This window comes from Plecotus auritus (genome assembly GCF_963455305.1).
Source record: "Plecotus auritus genome assembly, chromosome: 2".
Lineage (NCBI taxonomy): Eukaryota > Metazoa > Chordata > Mammalia > Chiroptera > Vespertilionidae > Plecotus > Plecotus auritus.
The window spans coordinates 103054006-103069901 of NC_137771.1; the positions used below are offsets into that span (position 1 = coordinate 103054006).

The following is a 15896-nucleotide window of genomic DNA, read 5'->3' on the forward strand; positions in this document are numbered from 1 at the left end:
AATGCACCTCAATCACAAAAAGTGCAGAGGCTGGAGGTAGGAAAATCAGAGGGAATTAGGCAGGTGGCCCGAGCGGCCATCCAAAGTTAACGCACGGACTTATGAGAAATATTTGTGCTCTTGGTTATCATCTCTTTGTTTTAATATTCGTTATTTTATTTCATGATTGTGCTAAGAATATATTAGCTAGGAAAGGGTCCTCTTCGTCTTACACCTGGAGTCGCCAGTCTCCCCCGGCCTCCCGGGCTCCGGGCCCAGCGAGGAGGGGCTGCAAGGGCGGGGCGCGCTCCCGGGCCGCGCGGCAGGTGGGGCGGCGTGGGGGAGGTGGGGCGGGGTGGGGGAGGGGAGCCCGCCCGGGGCCACCGCCCAACCCGGCCCGGGGGCCGCGCGCACACAGGTATAAGAGGACGGCTCCCCGGCGCTCCGCGCATCCGCCCGCCCCCGCCCAGAGCGACGGTCGCAGATTGCGGGCCGAGCGCCGCTGGCTTGGCTCCCAGAGGGATGCTCTTGCCTGAGCGGCGAGACCAGCCCCGCTCGCCCCCCGCAGCCGCCGCCCCGCAGCCGCCGGCGTCCACCGACATGTCTCTCTATTGCGGCGACAACTTCGGCGTGTACTCGCAGCCCGGCCTGCCCCCCGCCGCCGCCGCCGCGGGCGCCCCCCCGGCCTCCAGGACGCCCTACGGGCTGGCCGACTACGCCGCCCCGCCCGCCGCCGCCGCCAATCCCTACCTGTGGCTCAACGGGCCGAGCGCGGGCGCCTCTCCGGGCGCCTCCGCAGCCGCGTACCTGGGCGCCCCGCCGCCGCCGCCATCCAGGGGCGCAGCCGGGCCCTTCCTGCAGCCACCGACCGCCGCCGGCACCTTCGCCTGCGCCCAGCGGTCCCTCGCGCAGGCCGCGCCCGCCGCGCCCTCGGGGCCCGCCGCACCCTGCGACCTGGGCTGGCTGTCCATGGCCAGCCGCGAGGACCTGATGAAGATGGTGCGGCCGCCCTACTCCTACTCGGCGCTCATCGCCATGGCCATTCAGAGCGCGCCCGAGCGCAAGCTCACGCTCAGCCACATCTACCAGTTCGTGGCCGACAGCTTCCCTTTCTACCAGCGCAGCAAGGCGGGCTGGCAGAACTCCATTCGCCACAACCTGTCGCTCAACGACTGCTTCAAGAAGGTGCCCCGCGACGAGGATGACCCAGGTGAGGACGGCTGGACAGGTGCTTCCTTCCGGGCCGGAGCGCGGGGAAGCCGCGCGCGGACAGGGTGGATGGGTGGGTGCTCTCGGCGTGGCTAACTTGAGGTCCACGCGGAGTCTTCTGGTTCTAACTGGGGATGAGAGCCAGTGGAGGGATAACCACCCAAACCTCGTCTGATTGGGGTGAGGAGAACCCATAGGACAAAGAAAAGTATCAGAGGATCCTTTGAGCGAGACCCGGGGAGGGAGAAGCTCGCCCCTCGCCCCCAACCCCCAGTCTCCACTCGGAGAGGCTGGCGGGTCTGAGCCCGTGCCGCCGGAGGGGAAGTAGACTGAGAGAGAACCTGTGAGCTCTCAGATGAAGGGGACTATAAAGGGATTCGGATGAGCTGAGAATCCCATCACATTTCACAAAAGACGTGGTGAGAGCCTCCCGCACCAGCACCAGTTTCCTGAGCCTCCGGGGTCCTTCACAAAGCAGATCTTCTGCCTTTCTTGAGAGGATAAGTGGCACAGACACGAGACGGGGCAGAAGGATCAGAGAGCGTCAGTTGAGTCCTGCAAATTGTGGTTTTGGTACTTTAAGTATTTGAAAATGCAAAAATTAAAACCCCCAATTTGCTTCTCTCTGATCTGAGCCCTGGGGTGAGGAGGGCTGGGGTACAGTTGGAGTGCTGTGATTGTTTCCTTCTACCTGGGGAGTGGAGGTGCGGAAAAGCTGAAAACGAGAGAGAAACAGCATCCTACTTGAGGTTTTCAGAAGGAGCCCAGGACAAGGGCGGTATGGGCAGAGTTGTGATAGAAAAAGAAAAGAAATAGAAACCGTTTCAGTTGCATACTCCAGAGATTTAGAATTTTGTTTAAATTATATAGTGATTTCTAATAGAAATACAGTATAAACCTCATGTGATTGTAAGTTTTCTAGTAGCCACATTATTAAAAAGAAACCGGTGAATTTCATCCTAATGTGTTTTTTATGTAAACCAAAATTTGTTTCAACCTATAACAAACATAAAAATCATTAGTGAGGTACTTTACATTACTTTTGGTACCAAGTCTTCAGAACCCTGTGTGTCCTACCCCACATCTCGCTTTGGATTAGCCACTTTTCAGGTGCCCATCGGCCACGTGGGGCTGGTGATTACTGCACTGGACCAGGCTTGCAATTCTAGATGTGCATCTTCCAACTCCGCCTCTAAAGCACCTGAGATGGCCACATAAATTTTACATGCACTCCTTGGACCTTCCAAAAGTTCAAGGATCTGTAGAGTGTCTTGTCAAAGTACTTGGTACAAAGGTGGCACAATATAATTATCCCGATAGGTGAGGGCATTATTGAGATGGTAGTTATGAATATATTTTTTTTCTGAGACTTTGCGGAGAATGTGTCAGTGGAGAAATGGGTGTGAGGAGTGTGTGTTAGTTTGTGAGGTAGCATAACAGGGGCTAGTGAGGTATGCGGAGTCTAGAGCATTCCTGGCTCTACTATTGTTAACTGGGAATACGGCAGGTTACTAACCAGTCTGCACCTCAGTTTCCCCATCTGAGAAATGGAAGCAATAAATTACCTGTCTCCATGGAGCTGTGAGGAGTACCCTAGGCTGTCCATGCAAGGCACTCAATACAGGATAAGTGCTTAATAGTACTTTCAAACACCGACAGTTGTTTTTGCCAGAAGTGAAAAGAGCTTTTGAGAGATAAAATCCTCCAAGATGATTGTGTTAGATAAATTGTGAGTGAAATTTTCTAAGCAGGAGACTAGCATTGCCTGCATTAAATGGAGCCCTGATCCCCGAGATTTGCCCAGTGGAGGGAATACCTGGAAGAGATGTGGGGGCACCTCCTGCCTAGGGTGTGGGATACAGAGACTCTAGGAGAGGCGTTCCCTTGTCCTCCAACGTACCATCCAAGACGCTAAAACAAGTGGTTGCTCAGTACTAACTGCTGTCTTTTTTGTTCAGCAAGGCACAGGATTGAGTATTTGAGATTGCCTTTTTTCCAGGGGAGTATTTTTAGGGACAAGTGTTATACACTTTCAGCAAATAATAGTGATAGCAGTTACTGTTTTTGCACTGCTTACTGTGTACTGCCAGCTACTGGGCAAAGATATAATTTAATCCTCATAACCAACCTATGAGGTGGGGGCTATTCTTATCCCTATTAAATAGCACCGGGATTTTGGGAGGCCACTCCATTTGGATCTAGAAGGGAAGGTGTTGGGTAATTATAAGTGCCTCGTGAATTGAATTAGGTTTTAAAATTTAAGTAGCAGACACTGCCAGGAGGAGGTGAAAGCAGACAGAACCTCTTTGTTCCAGATTTCTCTTTAAAGGTAAATAAAATCTCCCCCATAAGAATAACTCTAGACCAGTGGTCGGCAAAGTGCGGCTCGCGAGCCACATGCGGCTCTTTGGCCCCTTGAGTGTGGCTCTTCCACAAAATACCACAGCCTGGGCAAGTCTATTTTGAAGAAGTGACATTAGAAGAAGTTTAAGTTTAAAAAATTTGGCTCTCAAAAGAAATTTTAATCATTGTACTGTTGATATTTGGCTCTGTTGACTAATGCGTTTGCCGACCACTGCTCTAGACAGTATAGTCAACTGAGCATCTTCATCAGCGTTTAATGAAAGTCTGCCCTCCTTCTCTGAAAATAGAAGCTGAATGAGCAGGCATAAACTAGCTCCTTCTCTAACACCTGTCTTTTTCATCTCCACAGGGAAAGGTAATTACTGGACTCTGGATCCAAACTGTGAGAAAATGTTTGATAACGGGAACTTCCGCCGGAAGCGAAAGCGCCGCTCTGAGGCCAGCAGCAGCTCCACAGTGGCTGCAGGGACGTCAAAATCAGAAGAGGGTCTGTCTTCAGGATTAGGGGCTGGAGCGGGTGGGAAGCCGGAAGAAGACAGCCCCTCTGCTCTGCTAAGGCCTTCCCAGTCTCCAGAGCCTCCTGAGGGCACCAAGAGTGTCTCCTCCCCTGGAGGAGCCGTGCTCACCTCCACCCCTTGCCTCAACACCTTCTTCAGCAGCCTTAGCACCTTAAGTGTCAGCAGCAGTGGGAGTACCCAGCGAGCTGTGGCTGGTGGCCACCCCCTAGGGATCCAGGGGGCCCACCTGCCCTCCAGCAGCACGTTTCCCGCCAGCTCCGTCTCAGAAGCCTCAGACAACTTGCAGCTGAGCACCAGCACTAGCAATGGCAGCAGCCAAAGATCTTCCTATTATAGTCCTTTCCCTGCCAGCACTGGTGCGGGGCAGAGCAGTCCCTTCAGCCCGCCTTTCTACAACTTCAGCATGGTCAACAGCCTCATCTACCCACGGGAGGGCTCTGAGGTATAGACTTGAAGATGCACACCTGAGATCTTGTTAAAATCCAGATTCCACGGCAGCTGGTCTGGAGCAGGTTCTGCATTTCTCTGGAGCTCCTGGCTGATCTGGTCCATTAATCACATCTGGGAGTAGCCTGGGTGTAGTAGACAACTCTTTCTACAACCCAGCAAGCTTCTCCAGGTTGCTCAGGATAGGGCCTCCCTGGAGAGACAGCCATCCCACTCTGTCCTAGGATGACAGCACCTGTGAGCCCTGTGAGGACAAGGGACCACATCTGTTCCATTCATCACTGTAGATCAGGGTTACAAGCTCAAATGTGTACATGGCCAGCTAAAAAAAAGTGAATGATGTTACTGAGGAGGAAAAAGATAGCAATTGGCATTGGAAGCATCAGGGAGTAGTTGGGACTGACCCACTGAAGGCTGCTGTGGGCAGCTAATTCTTTCCTTCTGCCTGGCAACATTCTGATTTTCCTAGAAAAGACACATCTGTATTTTCATAGGAAACCTCCATTTGAATTCTTGGCCGCTAATTAAAGTTTAAAAAATACTGTACTGGGAAACCCCCAAAACCCATGAGCTCCATCCAGCTCATGAGTCCCCTTGACTCATGCTCAGCATCTGATACATGGTAGATACCACTGCACTCATTAACTCTCACAGCCTGGGAGACAGGTTATATTACTGGCCTCATTTTCATATGAGGCTGTGAAGCACCAGGATGTCAGGTGGCTCACTCCAGGCCATGCAGGTATCAGCCATGCAGCAGGGCAGGGTCAGGTCCAGGCAGTCTGGCTCTAGAGCTGGTGCTTATAGCTTTGTGTTTCTAGTTCCTAAGGGCAGACAGTGCATAGAGAGTAGGAATGAGCTAGATCACATTTGACCAAAGGTTCCAGTTGAAATAAATGTCACTTGAGATGTTCCCATGAGCAGCACGGATGGACCCCCACCTCCGTGTTATTTCTGCTGCCATAGTCCTGAGGCTTGGGCTGACCATTGTCCTCGCGAACCTGACATCCTGTTGCTTTTAGCATGTGTCCTGGGTTTTTCTTTAAACGAAGTATTAGAATTTTATTAAAAATAGCTTTTAAATTGAATTTTTATTTACCACAAATGGTTTTTTTAAAAAACCATTTGTGGTAAATTTTTTTAAAATATAATTTATTTTTAGCACTCCCTTTTACTTCTCAAGAGGTATTTTCATTTGAATAATTTGTATGGTTAGCCTCCCAGCACCCAGCAGAGAGCCTGGTGCCTGGCAGACACCCAGTCATTGCTTGAACTTGAACTTATCCAAAAAGTATTAGTTGATTTTATTGGAACAATGTTACATTAAGATGAAGATAATGTCCTATGAATTGCCTTAGTGCCATGTTGTTGGTTTGGGGTTTTAATTTTTTTTTTTTAAAGGAACACAAGTACATTGTCAAAAAAATTAGCTTTCCTCTGTGTATTCTTTCTTGAAACTCACAGCATTACTCTTAAATTTTTATTTTGAAATAACTTACAGAAAACTATTTTTAAAGTAGCTTATTGAGGTACAAGTAACATCACCATTATTTAAATATTATGAACAGGTGTACCTGGTTTTATTGAGCTTCACAGAGGTTGCATTTTTTTACAAATTGAAGGCAAGACCCCCCACCAGCAAAAAGATGACACTTGCTTTCTAGGAATGGTCTGGCACAGAAAACTGCAGTATCCAAGGCTTGCCTGCAGAAAGAACCAAAGAGACTGCCCACCCACACTGTGCACAAAATCTAGTTTCAGGGGATATTATTTTATGTGAAAATCCTATGGACTTTTATAAATATTATTTCTAACACAGTTCTATATTTGTAAAATAATTTATAATGTGAACTGAGACAAAAATTTTCCCTAGGAAAGTACACTATGTGCTGAGAATCTCATGAAATAAACTAAGTGGGATGACTTCTGGCCATTTTTCTGCATTGCTATTTTTCTGCCTTCAGTTTCTTTCTCCTAAAAGAAGAGATGTGAGTGTCATGGCACCAATGCCACCACAGGGACTTTGTGTTGAGAGGGGTGCGACTGACCTTTGGCATCTTTCCACCACCCCCATCTGAAAGAGCAGGGATGGAGCAGCCACTCTGGGGAGGGTCTTACAGGCATGAGCATTTTATTAGAGTCACAGTTCTGTCATTTAGATTAAAGTGCACTTCAGTGCACCAGACAATTTCTGTTGCAGAAAGAAATGTGCTGGAAAAGTTTCACCTTGGGTGCAGCCCCAGGTGTTCCAGTCTTCGAGGGGGCCACAGGCAGCCCAGCGTTTCCCAGGAAACTTGAAAATGGCTTCGTCTGTAAAAACCTGAAATAGGCTTCTGGGCTAGGGTTTCTCAGCACCAGCATTGCTGATGTTTGGGCATTGCTGAATTTTGTTGTGGAGGTGGCCCTTTACACCACAGGGTGTCTGCAGCATTCCTGGTCCCTACCCATTAGACTCCCCCCACCCCCCCAGGGCCCTGGCCATGAGTGACAACCAAGAGTATCTCCAGACATTGCCAATGTACTCTGGGGGACAAAATGAGCCCTGGTTGAGAACCACTGATGTAGGCCAACAACCACAGTTTGTCAAGGAGGAAAGGAAGCCCCCTCAGTCCCCAACAGAAAGTCCTGGGTCTTGGGGCTAGCAGTTGAGCCCTGAATGAGTTAGACCTCTGGGCTTGTGCAGGTAGTTTGTCCTGAGATGCCTTTTCTCCTAAGGAGAATAAGTTGTGAGCAGGTGTAACCCAGTAACGGGCATTTCTCAAAGCCTGGGACCTATGGTTCGCCCCGTCACATTGGAGGTAGGCTCCTTCAATATTTTAGTTGTTGATTATAGATTTCTTCCTTCTTGGCATCTAATTCTTTTATTAGAGATCTAGGCTGGGGATAATTTTAATTGAACAGTAGTAAATGATCTGGGTTATTGTGGGGGTGGGGGTGGGGGTGGGGGTGGGGACGGGACACAGGCATAGGGAGGACATGCTAAAAGAACATGATTAACCTGTATTTGGAAGTATCTAGATCTGGGTGGTTGATGGCTATTAAATGCCAGAACATTGGTATCTGTGAGAGCAAAGGTGATGAGAAGAACAACTAACTGGGAAGAGCAGCAGGTGCCTCAGATCCCACTCCCAGGATTGAGGAAGCTGTGCCTCCTGCTGGGCATGGGATTAAAGGGAAGGGGACTAAGCTGCCTGTGCTTGTAATATTTTCGGGTCAAAGTCTGCACCTACTTTCCAATTGGGAACCAGGTCAGAAGTACAAACCTGAGCCAAATTTCACTCTGTGGTGCTCAGAACTGCAGAGGAAAGGATGTGGACCTATGGCACACTGTTCCACAGCTTTCATTCTCTGGGGTTCCTGGACTGGGGGCTGATGTCAGGTTGAGGCCAATTATGCACCTTTATAACCTAAAGCACCTGCCTTTGGCCTTCTAGAACCTCGTGTACTATTCAGAGCCAGGAGCCAAGGAGAAGGTGAAAACCGAATCAGCAGTGCTCAGGTTTTCTGTTTAATACTTTTGGATCCTTTCACCCCATTCTTAAACTTAATGGAAAAGGACTTTGAAAACTGTGCCTTTAGCCCTGACAGGTTTGGCTCAGTGGAAAGAGCGTCGGCCTGTGGACTGAAAGGTCCCAGGTTCGATTCCGGTCAAGGGCATGTACCTTGGTTGCGGGCATATCCCCAGTGAGGGGTGTGCAGGAGGCAGCTGATTGATGTTTCTCTCTCATCGATATTTCTAGCTCTCTATCCCTCTCCCTTCCTATCTGTAAAAAATCAATAAAATATATTAAAAACAACAACAACAAACAAAAAAAACAGTGCCTTAACCCAGCTCCTCCCCAACCCCCAAGGGCATTTCCCGGTTCCTCCCAGGGCCAACTGGGTACAGGAAGAGCCTCACTGAACTTTGGAGGGAATTCCAAAAGTGTGCTCCTTCTCTCAGATCCCCAAATTTGGAAAGAGCCTAAATCTTTGGGGTCTAACTGGGTCTTGTCTTCTTTACATGCTCTTGCACCAGTGGTTGTCGAAAAAGCAGCCACTTTGGTTTTCTGTGCCAGCAGGAGCTGGCCAGTTCTGGGGTAAAGACCTGGTGGGCCAACCAGGCCTTGCCTTTTGTTATGGAGAGCAGTCAGCTGGGGTGAGTGGCTAGCACCACTAAAGAGGGGAGTTTCCAGTCAGATTTGAAAACAAAAGAAATCAGGTAGCTACCAAATTCCTCCCAGGTTTTTTATTCATGATGCCAGGGCATCACCAAAACCCTAGGAGGCCAGGAGAGCAGCCCTTTATCATTTAAACAAGGGAACATTACAATAATAATAATAACTCACTTCTTGGATGCCAGGCACTGTCCCAAAGCATGTCTATAAATTAGCTATATTAACCTCCCAACAGTGCATTAGTAGATACTGTTTTTATTCATTTCAGCAATGAGAGCACTGAGGCCTGTGGCATGGGTGTAACCAGGCCTTAGTCAAAAATCTGAGGAAAGTGGTCAAACTAGGATTCAAAATCAGGCCAACCAATGTCAGAGCCCAGCTGCCCTTACCTTCTGTGCTGCATCTCTGTTTTGGAGATGAAAAGAGGCACAGAGATTAAATGAGGTGCCCAAGGCCACACAGCTTGTTGGTTGCAGATTTGGGCCTAGCTTCAGGGCTCCTGCCTGCTATCCCCCATAGTGAGCTTCTCTTCAGGAATTTCCTCTGTATGCTCTCTAGGCTTTTGTGTCTGGGGATCTTTTTCCAGGACACAGGAAGGTAAGCAATGGGGAGAAAAGTCACTTTTCTTTGATCAGCCAACAGCCAGGTCAGGGGCCCAGATCTCAGGCTCTGAAGCTGCTGAGGGAAGCCAGAGGTTGGGGACACTGACTTCCATTGGATATTTATCCATTGGCTCAAGAAATCCCTTTCGGTTATCAGACCCTGTACTAGGCATTGAGATGATCCTTAGCAAGCCAGTGGTGGCCTAGAACAAATATTCCCAGGCTGAAGTGAGGTTCCCCCACCTGGCTACCAGCCTGTGATGGGGGAGATAGGATGGTTTAATCTGGAAAACTTACACCATCACTCCTTCTCTTTCCTGTATCTGGTGTAAGGACACAGGACCTGGACCAGTGTTATTCAAAGCTGGGCTGACTGAGTGACAGAGTACCAGAGGGTAAGTAGAGTGCTCTTAAAGGCCCAGGGCCTTGGTGCAGACTAAAGTCCTTTCAATTCCCTCCCACCTTTCCAGTCCTGGCTGGCCCAGCCACAGTGAAGCCACATAGCATCCCGGCTGTCAGCTTCCAGCCCTGGCCCCAGCCCCAGGGGGCAGAGAATGGTGTCTGTCCTGTAATTCCAAGGAAGCTTGAGGCTTCCTCCTCCCCACTTTACCTTCTTGAAATGCATTAAACAAACCACATTGTAGGGATCCCTCTGCTCCATGTTGAGATCTTAAAGCTGAGCATTAACAAGCATGAGGACCTCTCTTTTCTTTCATCTCCAAGATGATGCCAACTAACTCCATTCTGTAACTGCTCACCTCCAATGCTCCACACCTGGTGATGCACAAACTCCCCAGGTCTCAGTCTTCACCTCTATAAAATGAATCATAGTGTTAACAGAGAAATGCGTGAATGGCCTTTCTCTGCTGCTAGTGCAAGTGGGATTCTTGGGATACCACTGGAAGAAGCATTTTGAGAGGCCCGCATGGGAGGATGAGATGTGGTAGAAAGCTTTATTTGAGTGGAATTACATTCTTGAGTTTCCAAAGTCCCATTTCCCTTAGTCTAGTCCTGGAAAATGTGCAGCTAGGAATTCAGCTGAGCTAGAAGCAAAGCCAGTGTCCATGGTGGAGCTGGGTCCAGTGTAGCATCAAGCTTCTTACAGTCCATTAATCCATTGTATGTTGGTCCACATGGCTGTGGGCCATGTAGGGAAGTGCAGGGGAGCCAAGAGGGCACATACCCTGCAACAAGAGTCTAAAGAACACAAGAGCAAGAGGTTGAGAAAACAAACTCTTTTGTTTAGGAGCTTAAGTATCTCAAATCTTCCCACACTTGCAGTGCCCACACCTACTCTGGGAAATGACCTGTTCCCAGGTGTGACTGACAGGAAAGTAACTTCCCTATTTCACCCAGACTTTACTGGGCATGCTACAATATTTGGCCTTCCCTTGGCTACTTACCAGTTATTCATAACTAGGTTAAATTACAATGGTATCAAATAGCAATATCTACCTCACAGGACTGTTGAGAAGGTTAATATATCTACTTTATATTGAATCTGTGCGTTTGCCCAATGGTAACATCAAGAAGGGATCCTCATCCACCCTCAGAGCCTCCAGTGTCTCTTTTCAGAAAGACTGAGGTCAATATTATCCATTTTGTTTTCCAACAGCATTACAGGGTCAGTAATTTGTCCTCCTATTACAGAAAAGTAAAAACAGAGCCACCCAGCCACCAGGAAAGGGAGGTTCACTCAGTAACTGATCTGGTTAATGGAAGAGTCCAGTGATAAATATTCTGAACACCTACTAAGACTTATTCTGCTTCCTCTGTTTCCCTCACCCTCCACATCCAAGCCCTAAGCAAGACCTCTTTGCTCTAGTATCCCAAATTGGTCTCCAGAGATAAAAAATGGTGGCAGAGTAAGTGGATGCTACACAGAAATGCTCCTGGGACCAAACTGGAATTATGACCAAAGTACATCCTGAATAAGTACATCAACTGAAGACTACCTGGAGAGAACCCTGATAACCAAGGATGGAAAGTGGAGACCACATAGAGGCTGGTAGGAAGGGCAGAGGCACAAAAGGGCTGGCTGGGCTCCCACAGACAGCAGCTGATGTTCAAGAGAGATATCTCAGCTGTGGGGGGTTGCCACTGAGAACTCTGGTATCTAATCCCCAAGCTAGGCCCCCCAGCAGAGAACACCAGAACTGAGAAAGTTACCCACATAACATCTGGCTGTGAAAAGCAGCAGGAATGCTGTCTGTAAGGGAAAGACAGCTGGAAATGCAGGCACACTCTTAAAAGACCAACATACAAAATTTCATGTGTAGCCACTCACCTTGTGCTCTGGAAGAGGGCGGGTAGAATGGAGCTATGTGAGCAGAAGCCAGGGTTGGGGGCTCTGGGGTTAGAGCTCAGAAGGCAGATGTCCCAGTTTCCTGTGCTGAGTCATTCCCTCATGTTGTGGAGGACATCTTTCTCAAGCATATATTTGCTATCCAGGGGGTTTTGCCTGAGGGGGAGACAGTTAACCCACTCTATTGGAAAACACCTTGCCCCACAGTGTGGAGTTTCTGAGGCCCATTACGAGACTGAGAATAATAATTAGCCTCCAGGCAGAAGCAATTGTGCCACCCTGTTGGAAAACCTCTCACCACCTGTGGATGATTGCCTGAGGGCTACTCAAGACTGAATCCAATCAGTCTGTAGACTGAGGTGGTTTCTGGAGGCTTAGAGTTCTTGCCTGATCTAATTAATCAGAAGCAGCATTTGACACTATCCTGCACTAGAAAATGAGAGGCATAGCAGAGCTACCTAATACATAGTCACAAACCCAAACAGGCAGCCAAAATGAGGAGATAAACAACCCCCAAATGAAAGAATAAGAGAATTCTCCAGAAGAAGAGATAAATGAAATGGAGATAAGCAATTTATCTGATATAGAATTCAGAATAATGATGGTAAAGATGCTCAACAGCATGAGAAAAGATATAGAAACTATGAAAAAAAAACAGTTGGAAATAAAGAATGATATAGCACAAATAAAGAACACATTGGAAGGGAGTACACAGAAGATTAGGGGAAGCTGAGGATCAGATCAGTGAATTAGAAGACAGGGTAGAAAAATCATTCAATCAGAGAACCAAAAGAAAAAGCAATTACAAAGCAAGAGGGCAGCTTAAGGGAGCTGTGGGGAAACATGAAATGAAACAATATTCACATAGTAGATGTGCCAGAAGGGGAAGAAAGGGAGCAAGGGATAGAGAATGTGTTTGAAGACATAATGGCAGAAAATTTCCCTAACCTGGTGAAGAAAAAAGTCACACAAGTGCAGGAGTCATAGAGAGTCCCAAGCAAGAAGAACCCAAACAGGTCTACACCCAGACACATCATAATTAGAATGTCAAAAATTAATGACAAAGAGAAAATCTTAAAGGCAGCAAGAGAAAAGCAAATTGTTACCTACAAAGGAGCTCCCATAAGGTTGTCATCTGCTTTCTCATCAGACATTCTACAGGCCAGAACAGAATGGCATGAAGTCCACAAGGTAATGGGAAGCATGGATCTGAGACCAAGATAACTATATCCAGCAAGGCTATCATTCAAAATAGATGGTAAAATAAAGGGCTTCCAAACAAACAAAAAGGCTAAAGGAGTTCATCATCACCAAGCCCGAATTACAAGAAATGCTAAAGGAAAAAACAGAGAATATGAGAAGAATAGAGAGAGAGAGAAACCTAGTCATACAGAATTGAAATGGCAATAAATAAGTACGTATCAATAATAACCTTAAATGTAAATGGATTAAATGCTCCAATTAAAAGACGTAGGGTAGCTGAATGGATACAAAAACATGATCCAACTATATGCTATCTACAAGTGATGCACCTCAGAACAAAAGTCTCACATAGGATGAGAGTGAAGAGATGGAAAAAAGTTCTCCATGCAAATGAAAAACAAAAAAAAAGCTGGTGTAGCAATATTCATATCTGAAAAAATAGACTTCAGAATGAAGGTCATCACAAGAGACAACAAAAGTCACTACATAATATTAAAGGGATCAATCCAACAAGAGGATATAACCCTGGTAAGCATACATGCACCCAATATAGAAACACCTAAGTATGTAAAAAATTTCTAGAGGACTTTAAGGGAGAGGTTGACCACAATACAGTCATAGCAGGGGACTTTAACACCCTTGTGACTTCACTGGATAGATCTTCCAGACAAAAAAAATTCATAAGGAAACAGTGACTCTCAAGGACATATTGGATCAGATGGATTTAATTGACATTTCACCCCAAAGCTGCAGAATATACATTCTTCTCAAGTGCAAATGGGTCATTCACAGAGATACATGTTAGGATACAAAACAAGTCTCTACAAGGTCAAGAAGATTGAAATCATATAAAGCATCTTCTCAGATCACAGTGGAATGAAATTAGAAATCAACTAACTATAGTAAAAATACCCCAAAACATGGAGGCTAAATAGCCATGTTATTAAACAATGAATGGGTTACCAATGAGATCAAGAAATAAATAAAAAAACTTCCTGTAAATAAATGAAAATGAACACACAACAACCCAAAATCTCTGGGACATAGCAAAAGCAGTCCTGAGAGGGAAGTTCATAGCACTGCAGGCCTAACTCAGAAAATAAGAAACATTAATAATAAACTATTTAACCCTACAACTTAAAAAATTAGAAAGAGAATAACAAGAAAAGCCCAGAGTAAGTAGAAGGAAATAATAAAGATTAGAGCAGAAATAAATGACAATACAAAAAAATCAATGAAACCAAGAGTTGGATCTTTGAAAAGATAAGCAAGATTGATGAACCCCTAGCCAGACTCATCAAGAAACAAAGAGAGAGGACCCAAATAAATAAAATAAAAAATGAAAGTAGAGAAGTAACCACTGACACCACAGAAATACAAAAGATTGTAAGAAAATAGTATGAACAACTATATGCCAACAAGCTGGACAATGTGGATGAAATGGACAAATTCCTAGAAAAATATAACCTCCCAAAACTGTATCAGGAAGAATCAGGAAACCTTAACAGGAAAATAACAACTGATAAAATAGAAGCAGTAATAAAAAAACTTCCACCAAACAAAAGCCCAGGTCTGGATGGCTTCACAGGGAGTTTTACCAAACATTCAAAGAAGAACTAACACCTATACTCCTCAAACTATTTCAGAAAATCCAAGAGGAAGGAACACTTCCAAGCTCTTTGATGAGGCCAGCATTATCCTAATTCCAAAACCAGATAAAGACACTACAAAGAAAGAGAATTGCAGGCCAATATCCCTGATGAACATAGATGCTAAAATCCTCAATAAAATATTAACAAATTGGATCTAACAATATATTAAAAAGACTATGACCAAATGAGATTTATTCCAGGGATGCTAGGCTGGTACAATATTTGCAAATCAATAAATGTGATATATCACATAAACAAAATGAAAGACAAAAATCACATGATCATATCAATAGATGCAGAAAAAGCATTCGACAAAATCCAACACAAATTTTTGGTAAAAACTCTCAGCAAAGTGGAAATGGAGGGAGCATATCTTAACTTGATAAAGGCCATGTGTGAAAAACTTATAGCAAACATCATACTCAATGGGCAAAAACTAAAACCATTTCCCCTAAAAATAAGAACAAGACAAGGATGTCTGCTTTCACCACTCTTATTCAACATAGTAGTGCTAGCCACAGAGATCAGATAAGAAGAAAATATAAAAGGCACCCAAATTGGAAAGGAGGAAGTAACACTCTCATTATTTGGAGATGACATGATAGTGTACATAGCCCCCCCTCCCCCCCCAAAAAAAGACTAGATTTAATAAATGAATTCGGCAATGTAGCAGGATACAAAATTAACACTCAGAAATCAATGGCATTTTTATACACCAATAATTAATTCTCAGAAAGAGAAACTAAACAAACAATCTGATTTACCATTGCAACAACAAAAAAACTAAGATACATAGGAATAAGCTTAACCAAGGAGGTAAAAGACTTGTACTCGGAAAACTACAGAACATGTGTGGGGGGCTGTGTGGAGGGAGGAAGTCCATGTATGTGCTGGGCTGTGTGAAAGCAGAGTGCAGGCCTGGCAATGAGAGACCACGGCTTCTTCGGGGAACTGAGAACAGCTATACTGAGGCGGGTCACATACAGCACTTTTAGACAGGAAAGGGCAGTGACAGAGGTGGAGGTGAATCTGGAGTCTGATAAAGTCCATCAGGAGAATAGAATTGGGCGGAATAAAACAGAATAGAAAGGAATTCAATTTAATTTTGAGAATGAAATCTGTAAAATACAATTCTTTGTGGAGAATTCTTTGGAAAAACAAAATCTAAGAGAGACCCTCTAGAAACCACTGTAGTAATATAAATGAGGTGATGGGAGTCTGAGTAGGGTGGGAATACTGGAGAAGAAGACAGTGGGAAGTTTGAGAGACATTTAGGAGGCAGGCAGGGACATACTCAGTGGTTTTCTGAAAGTGGCAATTCAGGGGATGGAAGGCCCTCAGGAAGACTGTGAGAGCTCTGCCTGAAGCAGGGGGAGGGTGCTTCTGCTTCTGGGGTCAGGGCCTCCAGAAGAGGAGGCTGTCTGGGCCACTCACGAGGACCTTTCCGGCAGGAGCTGAAA

General features: G+C 46.0%; 1 protein-coding gene across 1 annotated transcript; it reads left to right on the forward strand.

The window, feature by feature from the left end:
• Nucleotides 1–501: 501 nt before the first annotated feature.
• FOXI3 (forkhead box I3) lies at nt 502–4518 on the forward strand (the record flags this gene model as incomplete). Its single annotated transcript, XM_080655646.1, has 2 exons — nt 502–1189; nt 3902–4518. The coding sequence occupies 2 exons, from the start codon at nt 502–504 to the stop codon at nt 4516–4518; spliced, it is 1305 nt and encodes a 434-aa protein (XP_080511772.1).
• Nucleotides 4519–15896: the final 11378 nt, after the last annotated feature.